Below are 17,812 nucleotides of genomic sequence, written 5' to 3'. Positions count from 1 at the left end.
TTTGTGCATTTTTATGCAGCCTGTGGAACGTAGGAGAGAGATGCCGGTTCATGTAGGGGGTTCTGCAAAAAGGTGTCACATGCGGTCACAGTGGGATCTCGCCGCGAGCCATGTCACGCTTTTGTCACGATATGGGCCCGGGAGATGTGCAAAGTTGCCTCTCTATCTCGACACGCTCGTTATTTACTCTATCGGGCTGGTGTATTGTACTATAGACAGCATATTCATGATACGCCAAGCCATTCCACTGCAGTCCGTTGAGAGCATCACGAGAGATCTAGTGGACACTGTTTCTTTCCCATGGCCTATAGGACCCATTTTCTCTCCCTCTCTTCAACCACAGCAGATATTCCCATTCTGACTTGGCAGAGGTTCTATTCTAGTGTATATATACCTGCCTGAGCTTACCCAACATTTTTTGGTTGAGTGTGGAATGAGATATAAGGGGGTGAGGGGGTTCTGCAAAATTTGCAGAACCCCCTCAATGATAGTACTAGTGATTAAAATCTGGTTAATTTAAAATTGCATGTCCGAATGTCCGAATGTGTCCTATGGTGCAGTCCGCAAAGTACATTTTGGCTACTGGATGCGAGATGATCGTGAGATGAAGTTGCAACGCCTACACAACACTGTATGCCCCAAGCAACACGCTGAAGATTAAGGCTGAGACAGCGACAGCATGACTCTGGTTTATCCGGAAGTCAATTGGAGCAGCCGAACTGGAGCCACCGGTCGAGTTCGAAGAATCCGACGTCTGAGACTTTGGCGAAGCAACTGGAGTAGATGGGGAGTAGTCCACGCCATTCGCGGAGGCCGCTACCTGGAAAACAGATCCTCCACCATATTCGTAGAACTGCAGGACGACTTAGCACCGTGTGCGAAGGAGCACAAGAAGGATACGTACATCAACTAGCATGAAGTTCGGGTTCCTGCCATACTGGGCAGCGCATGTCGCAACCTGTTGACCCAGCGAACCAACACCGGATACCGCGTTAGTACTGGCAGCGTTGCCCACATCCGGTACAGGGTTCCCCAGAACAAGCTGATCCAGGAAGTGATTGATGAGATACATCTCCGTAGAGGTATCCCCTTTCGAACGGTTGACCTCGCAGTTGAAAGTTGTGTCGGTTACGTCATACGCAGTCTCCCAAATATTGGTGAACTCTGAATCATTAGAACATCTGAACGATCTTGAGCCTTGAGATACTCACCGTCAATGATGTAGGGTACGGCAGTGAAGTCCGCCGAGGCATCCATAAACGTGACCAAGCGCTTGCCCGAGTCAATCATGGAACCCAGCGTGGGCCATGAGCTCTGCGTAATGGGGGACGAGGCGGGTGTATATGACATCGTATCCAATCCTACCGTCTTGAAGACAGCGTCGTATTGGGACGGCGGCAAATCATCGGAATTCACGATGAGGAGTGAGAGAACTAGAGGTTCATTCTTAGGTCATCATACTCATGGAAATTGACCAAACCAATTCACCATCATTGGGGTTCGCGTCCAACCATGTCTTCACTAAAGGTGATGTAAGTCCAACCTGTACTATCATGTCAGGAAGACCATATACCTGTCGTCAGGTAATCCTGAAGGGTCCCACCGTTGTATAGGGACTGTGGATAGATCGTGAGGAGGGGGGGTGAAGTAAGCAAAAAAGCTAGCACGTACACAGCTGGTATGACACAGCTGAATGGTGCCTCCATTGTTATGTGCTTGCATTTGAAGCATACGGATGCCATCGTTCAATTGTTGAGTGACTAGGCCACAAGCGACTGCTCAGAAACGTAGTCCGCAGGCAGAGACGACGAACTTACTGTTGTAATCCTGATTGGCAGCGACTGCCAGTGGCAGCAGTGTCAATGATTATGTCTCTAGAGTTCTGCACTACTCACGGTTGTTTGTTCCTACTGCATAGGAATCATGTGCCCCGACGAACGTGACATTGCCGTAGCTACGATCGCATAACTGACATACATTCACCACATAAGTTTTGAAGCAATAAGACGCGAGATGAGCATACCTCGGCGTGTCCATTGCAGGTTGTGGCTCGCCGTGTTACGGATGCGCCATGTGCTGCGGAGAGAGTCGAAAGGAGGGAAAGCGAGACCAGCGCCAGATGTTTCGAGAGATGCATTACGACTGGAGTCGGATTAGAGGGTAGTAAGCAAGAGAGAGAGCGGGATGATGAAGCGCAAGCGCTATTCCAGACGTGACAGGGAGCAAGCAGATACCACAGACACGCAGCCAACAAAAGGGGATCGAAGGCTGAACGGGAGGCAGTGGTACATATAAAAGGCCTGTTCTCAGAATAGCTTTCTCTGTATAGGGAACCCGCCCGAGTCTCGCGGGTCCACGCCAAGGTCCGGCGGCCCAATCGAGACGTCTTGGCCGGAATTCGGCAGCTACGCCACCACCGTGTATTACACTGGTCCTCATGTTCCTCCGAAGGCCAACGCACTCCTGCTTGCAACGGCCAGATGGTCGCTGAACGAGAGTATGCTGGAAAGTATACCGGGCAGCCGTGGTGGCTGATTATCCTTCGCAGAGTGCGTCTCAGAGATGGAAGGGTCCGAGGACTTGGCAGTCAACTGACTTCGCCTTGTCCGCAGGTCAACCTTGTTATTATCGGCTTGACCGGCTCATTTGTATTGTATACTCGTTCCGCCGGCGCTCTTTATTTCTCGGTGGGCGCTGTAATATGCAGCCTAGTGGTCAAGGCTCTCAAACGCGTCGTTCGCCAGCCAAGGCCTGTACTACGCAGCGACAGGAAGAAACCAGCTTACGGGTGAGTGATACTTGCTCGGCCGTTGGTTGGGGACTGTAGTCGCTCAGACGTCCCGTTGCAGAATGCCCAGCACACATTCCGCTACCATCACGTTCTTCGCCGTCTATATTCCCCTGGCCTGTGCATATCTCCCCATTCACCCGTCGCTGCCTTCGGGGCAAGCCATCCGGGTACTACCTCCAATTCTTATGCTCCCTTCCGCTGTCGTCGTCGCTGGCTCCCGTATATGGCTCGGTAAGCACACCCTGGCCCAGGTTGCAGTCGGATGTTGCTGTGGTGCTGCCTTTGCTGTGGCATGGTTTCATCTATGGACGCATGGCGCAAACCATTATGGTAGACAGTTAGAGGATCTGTTTCATCCATACACGCATCTAATAGTCTCGTAATAGTTAATTGTTACAGCAACGATGTATAACCTATCTTATCGGATGTTAGAGGGATATGAGGACTTGACGCCATCTTCGTCGCCATCTTGAGCCGATCGAGGTTAACGTTCTGTTGATTGTGGTCGGGTTACATTAATCTGGTCACACCTCCGAGTTCTTACTTCTCTGAGAATGTTTGCTTTGTCTCTCGTGGATTTTACCCTGATTGTTGTACTCCGGAGACAGCGGACATGTACAGGTGTGGGATCGACGACCATGTGAAGCCTATCAATTCCCAATAATGCCCATCGAGGTTTGGGTTTATGGCGGTTCTACTTGTCTTATAATAAGGACGTCGATATTCTGGACTACTTAGTCCATAACCAGCTGCTGTCTAGTACCACGACGCGACATAGCCATGTCCGGCGCACCTAAGGTCGTATTGGTGACTGGATGTTCTAACGGCGGAATTGGATTCCATCTGTAAGCACTTCGTCGATTGCCCTCTGGTATCACTCATTCCCTCCAGGTGCCTGCATTTCGCGAAACATGGCTGTAAAGTCTACGCAACGTCACGCAGACTTGAGTCAATGGACGCCTTTGACCACCCGTCAATACGTAGACTTGCAATGGATGTCACCAGCGAGGAGGACGTCGAAGCTGTAGTGCAGCAGATCATAGAGGCTGAAGGACGGATAGACGTGGTGGTGAATAATGCCGGACATGCGTGCATTGGTACTCTCAATCCCTACATGACATTTATCGGCCACCACTAAGTACTGAGGGCTAAACAGGTCCAACCGTTGAAATCCCGCTCGAAACGGTGAAGCGTACCTTCGACGCAAATGTCTACGGAGCGTTGCGGACCGCGCAAGCCGCCTTCCCGCACATGGCGGCTCGAAAGTCCGGGCTGATAGTTAACATCGGTTCTGTGGTCGGGCATATGTGAGTCCACGAAGTCACAGTTCATCGACTGGCCTGACGCCCGGATTAGTGCTACGCCATGGGCTGGGATATACTGCGCCACGAAAGCAGCCCTGCGCTCCATAACTGAGAGCCTGTACATGGAGTTCAAGCCTTTCAATATCGACGTCATGTTGGTTGCCCCCGCTGGTATCAAGTCCAACTTCTCAAGTAACCACGCGCAAACCTTCACTCTCCCGGAGGACTCGTTATATAAAGACTACCTGGACAGGATGCTGGAGCGCATGTGGGCGAGTCAAGGCAAAGGTTCCATGCCCACAGAGGAGTTTGCGGAACTTGTGGTCCGGAAGGCCCTCCGCAGGAAGCCTCCTGCAATCCTCGAGGGAATGGGGGCTGGTGGGACCTTGATCACTATCCTGAAGTGGCTGCCCAGGACGTTTGCGTTGTACTTGATGTGCAGAGCGCTCATCAGGAAGTAACGACTTGCGCGGCTGTTATTCGGGGTTTGTGGCTATTCTTCTAGCTCGCTACCGTTGTACTTCATCTATGCGTACTTCTTGTTGTTCCGGAGGAAATGCTTGCATTATTTACTGTATCAATATCTCTGTCGTGACAAGTGCCAAATAGGGATCAAGCCTTTGTCATGTGATCGCGTATTAAGGGTTCCCGTTGTGGCAAGCTTGGATATATAACCAGAGCTGTAGTCTGAATCTGAAACTCTTCTCCTATATCGCTTGGGCGTGTCCTTCTCGCATAGTCCTCGATTTGCTTTCATTGGGTTGAGGAGTTGATCATGTCCCGTTATCCCGACTATCTTTCCCCGGGAGGTCCGAAGTTGACAAAGGCTCAGAAGTCCCGGGCGCGACGCGAACCTTCAGGCGTCTTCCAGTTGTTCAATGCCCCTCAGATCCAGCAGTTCAAAGAGGCGTTCTCTCTCATAGATCAGGACAGGGATGGGATTGTGAGCGAGAAAGATCTGAAAGATATCTTCGCGAGCCTCGGTATGGGCTTTCTATACCCTCCTCTCACTCACCCTCGTCTCATACAATGCTGCATGTCTTCTAGGCTTGCAACCGTCGAGGAAGATGCTTGACGATCTACTCAGCGACCGACCAGGCACCCATAGCAGATCGCCGTCTGGTGAGGACGCGGACGACCGTGGCGGTATCAACTTCACGATGTTCCTCACCATGATGGGGGAGCACCTGTTCGAATTCGACACCGAGGCTGAGCTGATTGAGGCGTTCGAGTCATTTGATGAGAATGATACTGGCACTGTGAAATGTGACGAAATGAGGAAGTGGCTCTCAGAGGTCGGGGAACGGATGGACCAATCGGAGGTGAGACTCATGATTATATTGCTCCTAGTAGTGGGCTCACGACGATTTCAGATTGACCGCCTATTGAAGGGCCCCTTTACGGACAGACAGGGTAACTTCAATTATCGAGAATGGGTTAAGGTCCTCCGAGTCAACACGGATCCCGACGAGGCCACCGAAGTGTCATGACGGATACTCCAGGACGTTTCGTTTCGTTGACATATACCCTGCTTATTATAGACTCGTACCGCACTGTGGGTTGAGAGATGCATGGACTCTGTACGTGTTCTCTTTTCAATATTGCATTCTTTTATTTACTGATTCAGGTGTAGTATCATAGCACCGATATGTTGTACAATGTAATTTCAAACTACAGCCATTCGCCTTTCAAAGGCTCTGCGGGGATCTTCTCCTCGTCCATAGCGAGTTCCTTGAGGACGTCTTGAATTGACTCATCCTTTTCTTTCTCCGCAGTCTCGTTTAATGCTGAGAAAAGAATCAAAACGAGGTTACAGATGTTGACGAACATCACGCACCGCTTCCTCTACCTTCGCCCAAGCTCGTTTCCAGCCCATCTTCACCAGACCTTGCTCCGATCAGAAGCAGTTCTGCCCCTTCGTAGTCTAGCAGTTCCGGCCGGGTGACGCCTGAGAAACGCAATCCATATGCCTCTGTACCTCTGGTGCCTTGCCCAAATACTTCCTTCATGACCTGTTCCGGATATTCCGCTCGCCTGCCCTGAGGTAAACCGACCCTCTGACCACCGCTCACGGGTGCCAGGGGATTGCGAACTTGGATGATGAACGAGGAAGCGGAATATATACGCATCTCGTGCTGGACTTCACCGAGCTGGGATGGAGATGGGTGCGAAAGATGATAACCAAGGTGAGTTTCCCTCTTGGAAGGGGTCGATGGATCATTATTGACGATGGCATATGCGCCGCGACCGACTAATCTAGCTGGTCCTTCATGTCTGGTGCCTAAAACAACATGAGTGAACGGCGCCGAATATGCCCGACAGAGCCTCTCACCTCTAGTCTTGGTCTCGTATTCCTTCTCCCCGAGACCACTCTCCAGCTTATGTAGGTCATCTCCAACGGCACTGACAGTCGCCCAGAATGTCTCCTTCCTTCCTCGGCCGCTTCCACCACTATCGGGATCCGGCAGCTGTTTCTTGCCTACCGTAATGACTCTGAATTTCTTTTTGTCCTGCCCCTTGGGCTCCGCTGCAGGAACAGCGTCGGCCCCTTCTGAGAGGAGTTTCATCTCAGAGTCCTCACTCTTCTCGTTATCCACTTTGCTCGTATCTTCATCATTAGTCGCGAAGGCGGGAGGACGCGGGACCAAGATTATCTGGAAGTTGCGCACGTCATCGAGAGATTCGGCTTCCTCGACTTGGACTTTGGGCCTGTAGGAGAAATAGATATGGCCGCGCTCGATAGTCCCTGCCAATTCTCGGGTTAGCTAAATTTCCACGAAAAGGCAGGTTGCGACGCAATCACCTGAAAGAGGGCTGAAGTCACCCGCGGGTTCGTGGACCTTTTTAACATCTTTGGCCTCCTCGTCGACTTTCGGCTTCTTTGAAGGAGGCTCCTCTTGTTCCTTATTTTCCGCGGCTCCCTCCACCTCTCTCTTGTCGCCAGCGGCTGGCTCTTCTTGCTCTTGCTTCTTCGGCTTCCTCCCCTTTCCCCTGCCGCTCTTCGCGGGGGGCTTACTGGCTGGCTCAGGTTTATTCAACTCCCCATTTTTTTCGAGGGTAGCCTGACGGCGCGTTGTGGGCATGATGGTATGTGTTCAGGTTGTGGAGGGGATTACGGTTGCTTAGAGTGCTTGCCAATACTCGTGAGCTCCTTATTGACTTCATTACATGTGACGTCATGTGGCAATCGTGCATGATCAAGGTGGCTGTGCCCGACAGTCCCAGTCGCTTCTGAACTCAGAACTGTGGCTGCGGCATTATTGGGCCTCTCGAAATGACAACTAACATTACGCTGGATTGATCACGGTACAGATACAACAACTATGGAAGTCGAAAGTAAATATGCTTGAAACGGTGCGCAATGATCAGTCAATTAGCATCCGTTTTCGTGCCTGCGTTGCTTCCACGAGCCGACTGCGGAGAATTGGCAACTCCGAGTCCCACCTGAGGTTTATTCAGTCAGTCGTTGCTGAAGATAGATTACAACGTAAGATGGGCGCCGCACCAGGCCCAGTATTCACTTCCAATTAAATGGGCCGGCCCCTGCTCGTCGTCCACGCGCATATGCATCAAGACTCCTTGGGCGATGAAGAAATTTCGCAGGATCTCCAGGAAGTCCTCACTCGCAGTGAGGTACTTGAATCTCAAAACAGTGGAGCTCACGAGCTCATACCACATATACATCAGGTCATCCTTGTGTTGGCGCTGCAGCCGGAAGCTGCTGAATATCACGGGATCCCACGTTAGAGGGTCGGACGTGAGGGAGAGCGGGCGAGGCGGCTCGACGCCTTCCAGAGAGAGAGGGATGGACCATGTGTAGGAGTCGAGCACGCTTCGGTCCATGGTCATACGGAAGTAGTCAGGTATTGGGACGTCGGGTACAGTCGCTTGGAACTTCCAGCCGCGCCGCATATACTTCTGCAGAGCTTGAATGTCGCGCTCCGCTCGCATCCTTCCCATAACTATGGCGCGCCGCTTCTCAAAGGTAGCGTCAGGATATAGCGCGTAGGCAGCGTTGTACGTGATCAGATTCATAACAATAGCTAGTCATTATGCTCTCGTTAGTGAGGGACCAACAGGAAATGGAGTGTGCGCACTCGAATGGAAACCTAATATACATTGCAAGGGCGTCTGGCTAGCCAGAATGATCTGAACCTTCAGCGGGTCCTCCCCTGCGTTCGGATTCAGTCTCTCAAAGCTAAACACAGTTTCGACGCCCGGGATCCTGTACATCTGGTTCATAAAGGGATGTAAATCCTCGCTAAAGGTACGCTGTCCAGGTGCCAGGCCGGCGTCTCGCATGGCCTTCATGATCACCTCGTCCTGCGTGTCGAAGTCCGCATTCTGGGACTCGTATGGTTTATACTCATACCCCTCATGATCGATCAGCCATCGCCCGATCTCCCTAGCGAATCCAGGATGGACATAAAGGTCGAGGTCGCTGTCTGGGTAGAAGGTGCGGTCAAGGAACTGCAGCGCGCTGGAACCAGAAATCAGTGTTGCGGTGCGAGCCTGCAGTGAGCGAAAAGCAATCGGGTCTTTGAAGAATCGGGATAGATGCCTGTTGATGTTGAATGCACGGTTATAGAACGACTGAACGCCAGCCTGGGCGAGCTTGCAGGTGCGAGAGAATCGAACCAGGCCTGCCGGCGAAAGCTGGCCGAATATGAGGTCGTGTATCGGAGGTCGCGACAGAACCTCCATAATGCGAGGTCCACTGCTGCTCGTCATGTTGGGTATCGGTACCGGGGACTCTGGTCGTTTGTACGAGTGAGACTGCAAATCTAGAGCTGATGGTGGCCCATAGTTGTCCGGCCGCTTCCGGACCGGTGACCGCTCACTACTTCAAGTCCAAATTCCGGATCCCCTTGACTTGAACGTTACTGACGATCACTGGAAGGTGACCGGTGAGTTTCAAGTCCGAAAGGCGGACACATTTCCAAACTTTGTGCAGGCAGTCTGCACTACTCTCTTACGGGTTCGCTCAAGTCTTTCTCTCTGGTCCAGGAATTCGCATGGGGCCGGGAGCTAACAAAAATGAAGTCGCTGATATTGACTATGCCACTACATAATCGTACACTCCCCGGATACTTCTTACTTGACGACACAGGTACTGATTCAGAGCACTTCCATTTCCTCCTCCTTGCGCCCCTTATGACACGGTGATGCGTCGGGGAGTCTGCTCTGCCGACGCTCTCGGGAATGTTACAGTCAACACTCCGTTCTCCATCGAGGCCTTGATATCATTGGGCTGTTACGAACAGCCGGTCAATTCAGGCTCGAAACGCTCAAGGGAGATGGATCCACGTACCTTCACGCCGTTTGGCAGCTGGAGGGTACGAGAGAACCTGCCGTACCGCCTCTCCCGAACAGCATACCCAGCTTCATCGCGATCTGCGCTCTGCTTGCTTTCACCAGACACCGTCAGGCGACCGTTGTTGAAGTCGATGTTCACGTCTTCCTTGCGCAAGCCCGGCAGCTCGAATGTGGCGGTCACGGCATTCTGCTTGACGTCTTCATGCAAGTCCATTCTGTTTCAGCTCCCTGTCAGCGTCGAGGAGTCTTACATCGGTGATAGCCTGACATACCTTGGCCTCAACGCTGAAGACGTAGATTCAGGGCGGCGCTGAAGCTGGTTCCGAGGCTGGCTGTTGCCGCCGAACCCGATGTTCCGCGCGTTGAACGCCTCGTCGAAGAGGCGGTCAAACTCGGCGAATGGGTCGTAGAATCCGCGAGACATCGTTATATGAGCGAAGTATAGAAGAAGTCAGTAGCAAGATGTAGGAACTGTCCACTTTTCTTGTTGTCCGGACGACTCTCTGTATCCGCTCTTTTATACGCGTTCTGCAAATCATTGTTCTTCACATTTGCGTCCTCGTGAATGAATTGCTATGATGCAAGTGTGACCGAAAGGGAGTCTCGATGAGCCTCGAGACGCAACTCGAGAAAGTGGCGCGAAATGCGCCGAAGCCTAGAGAAGTTTCTGGATGCTTGTGGCTTGGAGTGTCCGGTAAGGCATCCGAGACCTAGACGTCCGTACCCTTTGAGAGTAACAAAATACCTTATACATAGTAGGCTTATACAACATGGTGTGATACATAGTATACAACTGTCGAGTGTGCCGTACATGCAGTGGAACATTAGCGTTTGATGTAAAGCCGGAGGTTTCGAACCCCTCAGTGATGAACACAACACTTGGCAAGTCAAAGGAAGCAACACGAGAAGAGACGGGGAACATACGCAAGGATCGATACTATCCGTAGATGGTAGGTTGAAGCAGGGTCTGAAGTCAGAAGGAAAGCGGCGTGCCCGAGGACTCTCGCTGCCGAGCGGCTTGATCCCTGAGCCCATGCAGCAGGAAGAGCCATTCCAACGGGGTGATACTCTGGAGCTTCTTGTGCGTCTTCAGATGCCAGACATAGTACTCCGCTCCTGGGGCATCAACCTGCGCCGACAAGAAGTCGAGCCACTCTCCATCGCGAATGTACGCTTCGTGCAGAGCGTCACGATGATGAAGCAGGGACAAACCCAATCCCTGCAGGAACGCGCTGAGTGCATCCGACGGAGTCTGCGTGACCGACGAAGTAACAGGATCGCCTGGGCTCCGGGCCTGCAGAGCATCCGATATCACGAGAAACTGGGTGAGCTCTACGCCTCTGCGTTCGAACTCTTGCTGCAAATCGAGAGAAAACGGTTTGCAGGTATTCACGTCACTGAGCTTGCGCGTGAGCGCATCTAGATGACGCGCATTAGTGATGCCAATGTCGCGGAAAACTTTTGGAGCGTCGGGAATGCGTGGTACTAGATGATTGACGAAGACTTTGACCGCTGGGAGCAGTCGGTGCTGACCAGTATGATGTACTCGTGACCTCTGAGGTGGCTGCCGGAAAGACAAGGGGAGCTACAGAGAATGTCTCAGATTCCGCGCAGGAGATGCAACATGCCCTTACATATGAGATCGGGTTCACATTGGTATCTTCACGCCCCTCCGGGATGTAGAGAGCGATGTCTCCAGTAATCCCAGCCTTAGTCGCAGAGATAGACGGTTGTGAGAATGCGGCTCCGCGTGAAGACGAGTTCAAAGGGAGCTGTTCATCCCCGCTATGTGTGCGTTCCTGGGATACACTTCTAGTTGCTACCCTCGACCTGGTCAGTCGAGAGGACGATGCCAAAGTTTCATTACTAGTGGGATACTTACAACCCAATACTTCCTTCCTAGGTTCCGCTACTTCGCGTCCAACGTTATCGCCTTTCCTGCGTAGACGTAGAACACGATCTGAAGGTCCCGGGGTCACAGGATTCGACAATGTGAAAGCGGATTCAACACCCTCGTTTTCCTTTGCGCTAAGGTAGTTCTTAATATCTGTTTCTGAGAACCGAAGTACAGCACTGATCGTCCGTGAGTCATGCTTGAACCTCCAGCTCAGCTGCTCTATGGACATTTGATGGGGGCCGTTACGCAGTTTCTTGATCTCATCTCTTTCTCGAAGAGTCGTGCAACTACAGGAGGAGTCAGCTTCGGGCGTCCGGCATATATTCTGACAACGTACCGGATTACAGTTTGTATTGTGTACGCACCCCGCATGCTTTCCTAGTGAAGAAGCAACTTGAACTCACTACAAAGAGTACAGAGGTGAAGCAAAGAGGGTGGCAATGATTCCCCCACAACCTGGACGGAGGAGTGTGTGGGCATTCGATGTTCAACAACTGTCATCATCGGTCTAACACCGCGAATATGAAAGCGCGTCCTTCGATGACTCTTTTACCACGTAAAAAGGGAGTAACCAACCGGGTTCAATAAGAACCAGTATAGTGCTGTAACTTTGTGAATCTTTGCGACCCCGTGGTTGCACCTTGCTATTAATTATAAATTTACGTCCATGGGCACTTGTGCATTCCGACACGTCGTGCCAGAATGCAGTTCGCCCGTGAGCGCGTAAGCCTTAGACGCAAGCCAATAGAGACCATTCACAAGTCTCCGGTATCTCCCCCGAGTCGCAGCGTGATCTGCAGTCGCAAAGCAAGCAAGTGTGGGGCAATGGCCGGAGTTTCGTGGCATACTCGGTTACAGACACGCAATATACCTACCCAAAGCCACCTTGTCGTATCATGCATATTTCGGAAGTCTCTTGATATCAACGCCAGTGGTGGTTCAAGCACATTCAGCCTGCCTGGACTTCCAAGGAACGCGATGGCACTGGAAATGCCAGGTTTCACAATTCACGGGAAGAGGCCCGAGTCGGAGCTCGAATCTCGAGCGGCCAATATTTCCGAATCAAGCAAGCCCATGTCCAAAGCAGGCTTGCAATTCCTTCACTAGTTGACTGGCAATCATCGGGCGGGTGCATACGCAACCGACATGGCTCTTGCAACATTAATAGGTCGGCCTTCTGCCTTTTCTCTTCCTTGTCCTCCCCCACCGCAAGACGCCTTCAACTCGGACTACGACTAGAGCCCCTAGTCCCCCTTCTTTCGCTTGTCCGGAGCAGCAACATGCCAGACACTCTGGAAACCGCGCAGCATTTTATATTCATGTAGGCGAAAAGCTTCTGCTTTTATTATCTACACTGAGATCTCCCGTCCAGTACCCAAGTATACTTCTGTGGTAAGTGCATCGTGAACGCGCCTCGTCGGAACCATGATCTCACTCTGCTGCTAATAGCCATGTGTAAATATATGCGCAGTTTCGCGCGTCAAGTACGTTACTGAAGACTCCTTGCAGATGCGGTTATAATCTGGGACTGGCTCATCAGCTTGCCTCGAGAGTGGCGTTTCGTGCGTAAGCCAATATTGCGTGCTGCAGCGGCTTACGCTTTCTGCAGATTTGGAAGTCGATCTGGACTCCAGTCAAAGTCGCATATCTATTCTGCAGGTATTCATTGTTTATCTTTGTATCGTCATCGTACTAATCTGTACGCCAAGGTATTGGGTCATAGCTACTGTTCCGTATCTGCTATATTGCTTTGTCGTGGACCATACGGCGGCGAGATGTCAAGCCCTCTACAAGGTAATGATACCGCGTCTATCCGCTATTCTTAATAGCTCAAACAAGGAACACTAGATCCCTGTAGCTCTGGCAATGTGGAATCAAGTCGGGTCCGAGAGTGACTACTCATCCGTTAGCATAGTACTGCTGCTTTAGCTGACATATTGCCTTAGCCGTGCTCCTAATCCGCACATACGCTTTCTTCAATAGGAACAACTATCTTCTTGTGTTCCTCGTCTGTGCTCTTGCGGGGGTCGTCGCATATCAGCTCTATGTGGATACCTCACAAATGCTAGGTGAGCTTCCCGTCAGGTTTGTTCATCTGTCCGTCTCATGGGATCCCGCATTCGACAGTCCTTCCTTTCGTCAAGCCGCCTTTCGTGAGTGCACCACTGAGGGCATAGAATGTGGCAGTAATCGTCAATCTTCAGACTATAGGCCCGTGTTTCCCCATGTCCAAGCCTCACTCGGCACATCTTCTTGGTAAGCATATAAATGAGTATCTTGAGTACCGATCCACTAACGGACTGCGTCCTCGAACAGGCTTTTTCGTACGTCAGCTCTAGCTTGAGCTGCCAATTGTCGATCCGAGATAATTCTAGATCGCACCGCTCTTGTTCGATACCCTGGTGACATCAATTACAGTATGGAAGGCTATCACGATTCGGAGGAGGAGCGGTGCTACAAGCAGTAGACTCATCCAGACTTTCCTCAGGGAAGGTGTGTGTATAACATTCTTCTGTACCGGATCGACTAAGCGCCTCCTGTGATTAGGAGTTTTCTATTACATACTGATCTCTATTGCAAATTTGGTGAGATCTGTGCCACGCCCCATGTTTCGTCCTTGGTACTCATTCTATTCCAAGATCAACGGGATCTTCTACCTCCAGTGAGTTATCAATCCGGATAAGGATTATGCACAGTTGACAATCATGTTTGAAGACCGCGGCAGGTAATATCAGCAATCAACATTCCTCTCAGTGTCATGATGAGTCCTCTGCTCGCCTGCCGTCTCGTAAGTACTTTCCGCCAACCACAATAGTTTGAATTCATTTCTTCCAGATCCTTGATCTTCGGGAGCGAGGATCCGAGACTGTAGCCCATTCCACGCTCGGGCCCTTCAATGCCTACTCCCCAGCCTCACCTTCTCCAAGAGCTATCAAGAGTAGTCCGCCTGGTCTGGGTGCCTCATCGCGAACAGCGCACAGTGGCGGCCTAGGTTTCAGATTCATTACGAGTAACCCTACCGCTACGTTCAAGTCGGACGTAGTCCTGGGAAGCATTGCTGGAAACGGCGAGGTCGACGCGGAGCTGGATGGTGTCGAGTTGCAGAACGTCAACTTGGCCGCTCTCGTCGGGATGGATAAAGAGACAGAGGATAGCTTGAACGCTGAGATGCCTGCTCCCGCTTATAGAGCCATCGACATGGGTGTCGGTGGCGGAATTCGAGTGGATGTGGAGAAAACCACCACGACGATATGACTCCTGATCGGTGAAGTTGTCTCCAGTTCTTTGGTGAATTCTCAGATTCCTGCCTTCTTTGTGAACGGAAATACAAGGTACCAAATTTTAGTGTTAATCGCCTTAATCATCTTGAGAATTGTTCATCGTGTATCACTGGCATAGATGTTGTAGCAAAGACCCCTTCCCTGCCTGCAGTAGCTTTCCTTGTCATAGAATGTTGTAAGTACCACGTCTGTCATATGAATAGCAGCTAGCTAGTTTGTCCATTGATTGCGTCTCTGCTAGTGTCACTGCCCGAGACAGACGATGCAGCACAACCAAAGCACAACGTCGGAGATGCACGGGGAGTGCTCATGAGTCAGAGGGTGAGAAGATTCGGGGTCGTTTCGTTACCTACGTGCGTTCAATTGCAAGTTGTGGCAACAACCTGTTCATACCCGCGCCTTCATTCCGGTATGCTGTTGGACTTGCCAACCGAGATCATCTTGCACATCTGTGGGTCATGGATACTGAAAATATATGCATGTGCTAAAGTAATATAATTGGTTTTTCTCAGTTTCGTATTTGGACCTGCCAGAACTGGCAGCACTGTCGAAGCTATCGCCTGGTCTCGCGTCTCTCGCTGCAGATCCTGTCCTTCAGAGGTTTCGCCTCCTTGTTGTAGCACCATCCCGGGTGCAACACTCGCTATTTGCCCTAAGTCCACAGGGAGACGCGCTGAGGCCGACCATCGCGGACCTGGTGCACCGAGGCGTCATACGCGGCTTGGGCATCGAAAGGCGCTGGAGGCTTGGAATGTATATTTATTCTCCCTTTGTAAGTGGTGTTATTTAAACCCGAGCGCACTGCAGAAGCTCATGCATGTGTGTGTACTAGTCCGTTAAGCAATACGAGAACCTGCTGCGGTTACAACGCCGCCATACGTGTGATGTCCTCTCCATCCACTTCAGACGGCGCTCGGCGGCTCAGAAGAAGGCGCTGGACGTTCTACGGGATGCTGGTGTTCTCCCCGACGCGGAGTCGTCGTCAATGCACGTCTCGCGATCGCTGATCCCGGTCATGCACCAGCTCAAGTGGTCTATCCAGAGAGACCGGCTGGCCAAGGTGGTGAGAGACAAGGGATTGATTGCGAAGGGTCCCGGTGGTCCTGCCGCGTGGTTAGAAGCGAAAGGAAGGACCTTGGTTAAGGAGGGTGAGCGTGTTAGGCTTGCTCTCTGTCCTGGCGTCAGGAAGATAGTGAAGTTCTACGAGGAATTAGGCCGGTGATCCCCTCTTGTGCATTCTGTATTTATTCCTGTTTACCGCTTGTTCTCGTACTACTTGGAGGCCTGTATTATCGTTGTAAATATATCACGGTTCGCTGTGTAGTACTGTACAGGAGGAACATAGAAGCAGGACTTAGTCCTGTACTCCTGAGAATTGCCACCAGTCGCCACTGGCCCGTTCGTGATCGGGGCACGTGGTGAGCGCGAGAACCCTGCTCTGCCAATGGGGGCTTCGATGTGGCCACTCACCCAGCCTTGCTGGCTGCACTGCTGCTGCCACACCTGAGATGTGTCTTAACGCGTAGTGATTTCAGCCACATATCCATCTCTCTCTCTAAGCGCCATGGCGTCCAACCCTCAGTTTGAGACTCTACGCTTTCGTAGGCCTGACAAGGCTTCACCGAAGCCGCAAAATGGCAGTCCGGCCAAGGCTGACGTCAACAAGGGAATGCTGCAGGACCAAGTTCGCAGGTCAGGACACTCTTGTCTAGAGTGAATTCGAGTAACATTGCTTGCGCAGACATTTTGTGAAGTCAGCATGGACTCCCAATTTCACGAAGGCACTCCAACTGTTGCTGCTCGTACGAGTGAGCGCGGCCATGTATGCTAATATCCAAGACTGCGACGAAGGTACGCTTTGGAATATGCTCCAGGGCCTGTGACAGATGTGCATCCTGCCTGTAGTATTCAACTTCTGGGAGCCCCTTCATTACCTTGATCAAGGATATGGATTTCAGACCTGGGAGACTTCGCCCGCGCATGCAATCCGGAGTTGGGCGTATGTGGTGGTCCATCTGCTGCCTGCGCGTATCGGTGCTTTGTTTACAGGAGAGAAGGTGAGTGAATTACTCCGACAAAAATGTGTCTCGGTGACGAATGAAGACGTTAGAGAGCGGCATTTTTCGCCGTTAGGATCTTCCTTGCCGTCATCTCCTCATTATGCGAGACCCAGTTCTACAGGACCGTCGTGGAGAAGGTGAACCGGAAAGTTGGTCGATACCTGTTCTTCTTATTGCTCTTCAGCACTGGGATGTGGAATGCTTCAATAGGTACGAGCCCGCCCTTCACCAGTCCCGTCCCATCCTCATCACCGATATATAGCTTTCCTACCATCATCCTTTGCTATGTATGCTAGCATGCTTGCATTTTCGTACGCTATGGAGCCCGCCAGCACGAAGAGCAAGCAGCGCACACTTTATGCTACCCTCTGTTTCGCTGCTGGAGCTATCGTTGGCTGGCCTTTCGCGCTGGCCCTTTCGCTGCCTTTCGTGGTCGAGGAACTGTTCGTTTTCAGCGGTGACCGTGTTCCGGCAGACATGTACCAAACATGGCTTAAGCGAAGATGGTCGAACTTCGCTAGTGCAGTGGCTACCTCGGCACTCTTATTCGTGCGTCCTACATTCTCTGAGGTTATAATCCATTGCTAACTTGGTTTTAGGTCCCGGTTGTGGCCATCGACAGTCTTGCTTACGGACGCCTGACCCTTGTACCTTGGAACATTATCCGATACAATATTTTCGGCGGCTCCATCCGTGGTCCTGAATTGTATGGCACGGAACCGTGGACTTTCTACTTCAGAAATCTGCTTCTGAATTTCAACGTCGCAGTCCCTCTCGCCTATGCCGTCTTACCTGCGTTGGCGATTACGTATGTCGCAGATCGTAGGCGGTTGGGTTCTTATACGCCATCTCTCGAGCAGAGCTCCCCTTTCACGGTCCTTGCGCTAAGACTGGCACCCTTGTACGTTTGGACAGCTATCCTCACCCTCCAGCTGTTAGCAGCAGGCAGAACAGGGAAGCATAAGATGGGTGGCCATAAGCACACCAGGCCCAGACACATACACAAACCGAAGGCAAGGTCAATTGCACGGACTAAGGAACAAAGGAAATACAGTGGCTCAGTACATAGTCAAGCTGTTTGTACCTATTTGTCCCAGTGGCTCTGCATCCAATACAACCAAACCTAACACTCCCACCTTGTGAGGATGCAGAAGAAACCAGCT

The 17,812-nt window shown here is 51.6% G+C and overlaps 11 protein-coding genes across 11 annotated transcripts in view; 6 read left to right on the top strand and 5 right to left on the bottom strand.

Annotated features, from left to right (window-relative positions):
- Nucleotides 1-540: 540 nt before the first annotated feature.
- GLOTRDRAFT_113026 (PLC-like phosphodiesterase) lies at nt 541-2,285 on the bottom strand. Its single transcript, XM_007862600.1, has 9 exons — nt 2,024-2,285; nt 1,896-1,968; nt 1,818-1,841; nt 1,672-1,760; nt 1,574-1,616; nt 1,489-1,521; nt 1,212-1,433; nt 905-1,164; nt 541-853 (listed from the first exon to the last, which is right to left on the bottom strand). The coding sequence occupies exons 1-9, from the start codon at nt 2,135-2,137 to the stop codon at nt 620-622; spliced, it is 1,092 nt and encodes a 363-aa protein (XP_007860791.1). The 5' UTR covers nt 2,138-2,285; the 3' UTR covers nt 541-619.
- A 192-nt stretch (nt 2,286-2,477) lies between these two features.
- GLOTRDRAFT_67939 (uncharacterized protein) lies at nt 2,478-3,216 on the top strand (the record flags this gene model as incomplete). The annotated part of the gene is made up of 3 exons (XM_007862599.1): nt 2,478-2,549; nt 2,613-2,788; nt 2,850-3,216. The coding sequence occupies 3 exons, from the start codon at nt 2,481-2,483 to the stop codon at nt 3,172-3,174; spliced, it is 570 nt and encodes a 189-aa protein (XP_007860790.1). The 3' UTR covers nt 3,175-3,216.
- A 253-nt stretch (nt 3,217-3,469) lies between these two features.
- Nucleotides 3,470-4,556, top strand: GLOTRDRAFT_135070 (oxidoreductase; the record flags this gene model as incomplete). Its single annotated transcript, XM_007862598.1, has 4 exons — nt 3,470-3,636; nt 3,683-3,888; nt 3,948-4,098; nt 4,148-4,556. The coding sequence occupies exons 1-4, from the start codon at nt 3,572-3,574 to the stop codon at nt 4,554-4,556; spliced, it is 831 nt and encodes a 276-aa protein (XP_007860789.1). The 5' UTR covers nt 3,470-3,571.
- Nucleotides 4,557-4,765: 209 nt separating this feature from the next.
- Nucleotides 4,766-6,128, top strand: GLOTRDRAFT_52470 (EF-hand). The gene is made up of 5 exons (XM_007862159.1): nt 4,766-5,078; nt 5,143-5,417; nt 5,469-5,675; nt 5,723-5,882; nt 5,933-6,128. Exons 1-3 carry the CDS (start codon nt 4,871-4,873, stop codon nt 5,583-5,585), a joined length of 600 nt encoding a protein of 199 aa, XP_007860350.1. The 5' UTR covers nt 4,766-4,870; the 3' UTR covers nt 5,586-5,675; nt 5,723-5,882; nt 5,933-6,128.
- Nucleotides 5,767-6,662, bottom strand: GLOTRDRAFT_31016 (uncharacterized protein; the record flags this gene model as incomplete). The annotated part of the gene is made up of 3 exons (XM_007862039.1): nt 5,767-5,882; nt 5,933-6,376; nt 6,428-6,662. The coding sequence occupies 3 exons, from the start codon at nt 6,660-6,662 to the stop codon at nt 5,767-5,769; spliced, it is 795 nt and encodes a 264-aa protein (XP_007860230.1).
- Nucleotides 6,663-7,575: 913 nt separating this feature from the next.
- On the bottom strand, nt 7,576-8,826 carry GLOTRDRAFT_31372 (uncharacterized protein; the record flags this gene model as incomplete). The annotated part of the gene is made up of 2 exons (XM_007862056.1): nt 7,576-8,138; nt 8,193-8,826. The coding sequence occupies 2 exons, from the start codon at nt 8,824-8,826 to the stop codon at nt 7,576-7,578; spliced, it is 1,197 nt and encodes a 398-aa protein (XP_007860247.1).
- A 299-nt stretch (nt 8,827-9,125) lies between these two features.
- GLOTRDRAFT_135067 (HSP20-like chaperone) lies at nt 9,126-10,024 on the bottom strand. Its single transcript, XM_007862597.1, has 3 exons — nt 9,684-10,024; nt 9,407-9,626; nt 9,126-9,346 (listed from the first exon to the last, which is right to left on the bottom strand). The coding sequence occupies exons 1-3, from the start codon at nt 9,833-9,835 to the stop codon at nt 9,248-9,250; spliced, it is 471 nt and encodes a 156-aa protein (XP_007860788.1). The 5' UTR covers nt 9,836-10,024; the 3' UTR covers nt 9,126-9,247.
- Nucleotides 10,025-10,384: 360 nt separating this feature from the next.
- On the bottom strand, nt 10,385-11,784 carry GLOTRDRAFT_135066 (uncharacterized protein; the record flags this gene model as incomplete). The annotated part of the gene is made up of 4 exons (XM_007862596.1): nt 11,646-11,784; nt 11,294-11,595; nt 11,046-11,230; nt 10,385-10,996 (listed from the first exon to the last, which is right to left on the bottom strand). The coding sequence occupies exons 1-4, from the start codon at nt 11,678-11,680 to the stop codon at nt 10,385-10,387; spliced, it is 1,134 nt and encodes a 377-aa protein (XP_007860787.1). The 5' UTR covers nt 11,681-11,784.
- An 804-nt stretch (nt 11,785-12,588) lies between these two features.
- On the top strand, nt 12,589-14,563 carry GLOTRDRAFT_124120 (uncharacterized protein; the record flags this gene model as incomplete). The annotated part of the gene is made up of 16 exons (XM_007862595.1): nt 12,589-12,629; nt 12,681-12,700; nt 12,758-12,763; nt 12,818-12,870; nt 12,918-12,967; nt 13,018-13,102; nt 13,157-13,199; nt 13,255-13,377; nt 13,436-13,461; nt 13,513-13,564; nt 13,625-13,632; nt 13,684-13,801; nt 13,856-13,893; nt 13,948-13,970; nt 14,024-14,096; nt 14,144-14,563. The coding sequence occupies 16 exons, from the start codon at nt 12,589-12,591 to the stop codon at nt 14,561-14,563; spliced, it is 1,179 nt and encodes a 392-aa protein (XP_007860786.1).
- A 418-nt stretch (nt 14,564-14,981) lies between these two features.
- GLOTRDRAFT_135065 (uncharacterized protein) lies at nt 14,982-15,894 on the top strand. The gene is made up of 3 exons (XM_007862594.1): nt 14,982-15,040; nt 15,102-15,361; nt 15,422-15,894. Exons 1-3 carry the CDS (start codon nt 15,001-15,003, stop codon nt 15,809-15,811), a joined length of 690 nt encoding a protein of 229 aa, XP_007860785.1. The 5' UTR covers nt 14,982-15,000; the 3' UTR covers nt 15,812-15,894.
- Nucleotides 15,895-16,092: 198 nt separating this feature from the next.
- Nucleotides 16,093-17,812, top strand: part of GLOTRDRAFT_135064 (uncharacterized protein) — a 4,232-nt gene continuing 2,512 nt past the window's right edge. Inside the window, exons 1-5 of the mRNA XM_007862593.1 lie at nt 16,093-16,281; nt 16,331-16,440; nt 16,495-16,646; nt 16,700-16,859; nt 16,912-17,198. Coding sequence (XP_007860784.1) covers nt 16,154-16,281; nt 16,331-16,440; nt 16,495-16,646; nt 16,700-16,859; nt 16,912-17,198 — 837 coding nt within the window. The 5' untranslated portion in view covers nt 16,093-16,153. The remainder of the gene's footprint in view (nt 16,282-16,330; nt 16,441-16,494; nt 16,647-16,699; nt 16,860-16,911; nt 17,199-17,812) is intronic.

Source organism: Gloeophyllum trabeum (assembly GCF_000344685.1).
Source record: "Gloeophyllum trabeum ATCC 11539 unplaced genomic scaffold GLOTRscaffold_00001, whole genome shotgun sequence".
NCBI lineage: Eukaryota > Fungi > Basidiomycota > Agaricomycetes > Gloeophyllales > Gloeophyllaceae > Gloeophyllum > Gloeophyllum trabeum.
Note: the sequence above shows the minus strand (reverse complement) of the source record. Positions and strands in the feature narration are given on the sequence as shown.

Bases quoted from the DNA above. Each gene is read 5' to 3' on its own strand.
- GLOTRDRAFT_113026 (XM_007862600.1), bottom strand. From the start codon at position 2,137: ATGCATCTCTCGAAACATCTGGCGCTGGTCTCGCTTTCCCTCCTTTCG. The intron at 1,522-1,573 runs GTATATGGTCTT...CATCACCTTTAG, and splicing joins TCAGGATTACCTGACGACAG to TGAAGACATGGTTGGACGCG. The intron at 1,434-1,488 runs GTGAATTGGTTT...ATGAACCTCTAG, and splicing joins GGACGCGAACCCCAATGATG to TTCTCTCACTCCTCATCGTG.
- GLOTRDRAFT_52470 (XM_007862159.1), top strand. From the start codon at position 4,871: ATGTCCCGTTATCCCGACTATCTTTCCCCGGGAGGTCCGAAGTTGACA. The intron at 5,079-5,142 runs GTATGGGCTTTC...CATGTCTTCTAG, and splicing joins AGATATCTTCGCGAGCCTCG to GCTTGCAACCGTCGAGGAAG. The intron at 5,418-5,468 runs GTGAGACTCATG...CGACGATTTCAG, and splicing joins AACGGATGGACCAATCGGAG to ATTGACCGCCTATTGAAGGG.
- GLOTRDRAFT_135067 (XM_007862597.1), bottom strand. From the start codon at position 9,835: ATGTCTCGCGGATTCTACGACCCATTCGCCGAGTTTGACCGCCTCTTC. The intron at 9,627-9,683 runs GTATGTCAGGCT...GAGCTGAAACAG, and splicing joins TCTTCAGCGTTGAGGCCAAG to AATGGACTTGCATGAAGACG. The intron at 9,347-9,406 runs GTACGTGGATCC...TGTTCGTAACAG, and splicing joins AGCTGCCAAACGGCGTGAAG to CCCAATGATATCAAGGCCTC.
- GLOTRDRAFT_135065 (XM_007862594.1), top strand. From the start codon at position 15,001: ATGCTGTTGGACTTGCCAACCGAGATCATCTTGCACATCT. The intron at 15,041-15,101 runs GTGGGTCATGGA...GGTTTTTCTCAG, and splicing joins CGAGATCATCTTGCACATCT to TTTCGTATTTGGACCTGCCA. The intron at 15,362-15,421 runs GTAAGTGGTGTT...TGTGTGTACTAG, and splicing joins TGTATATTTATTCTCCCTTT to TCCGTTAAGCAATACGAGAA.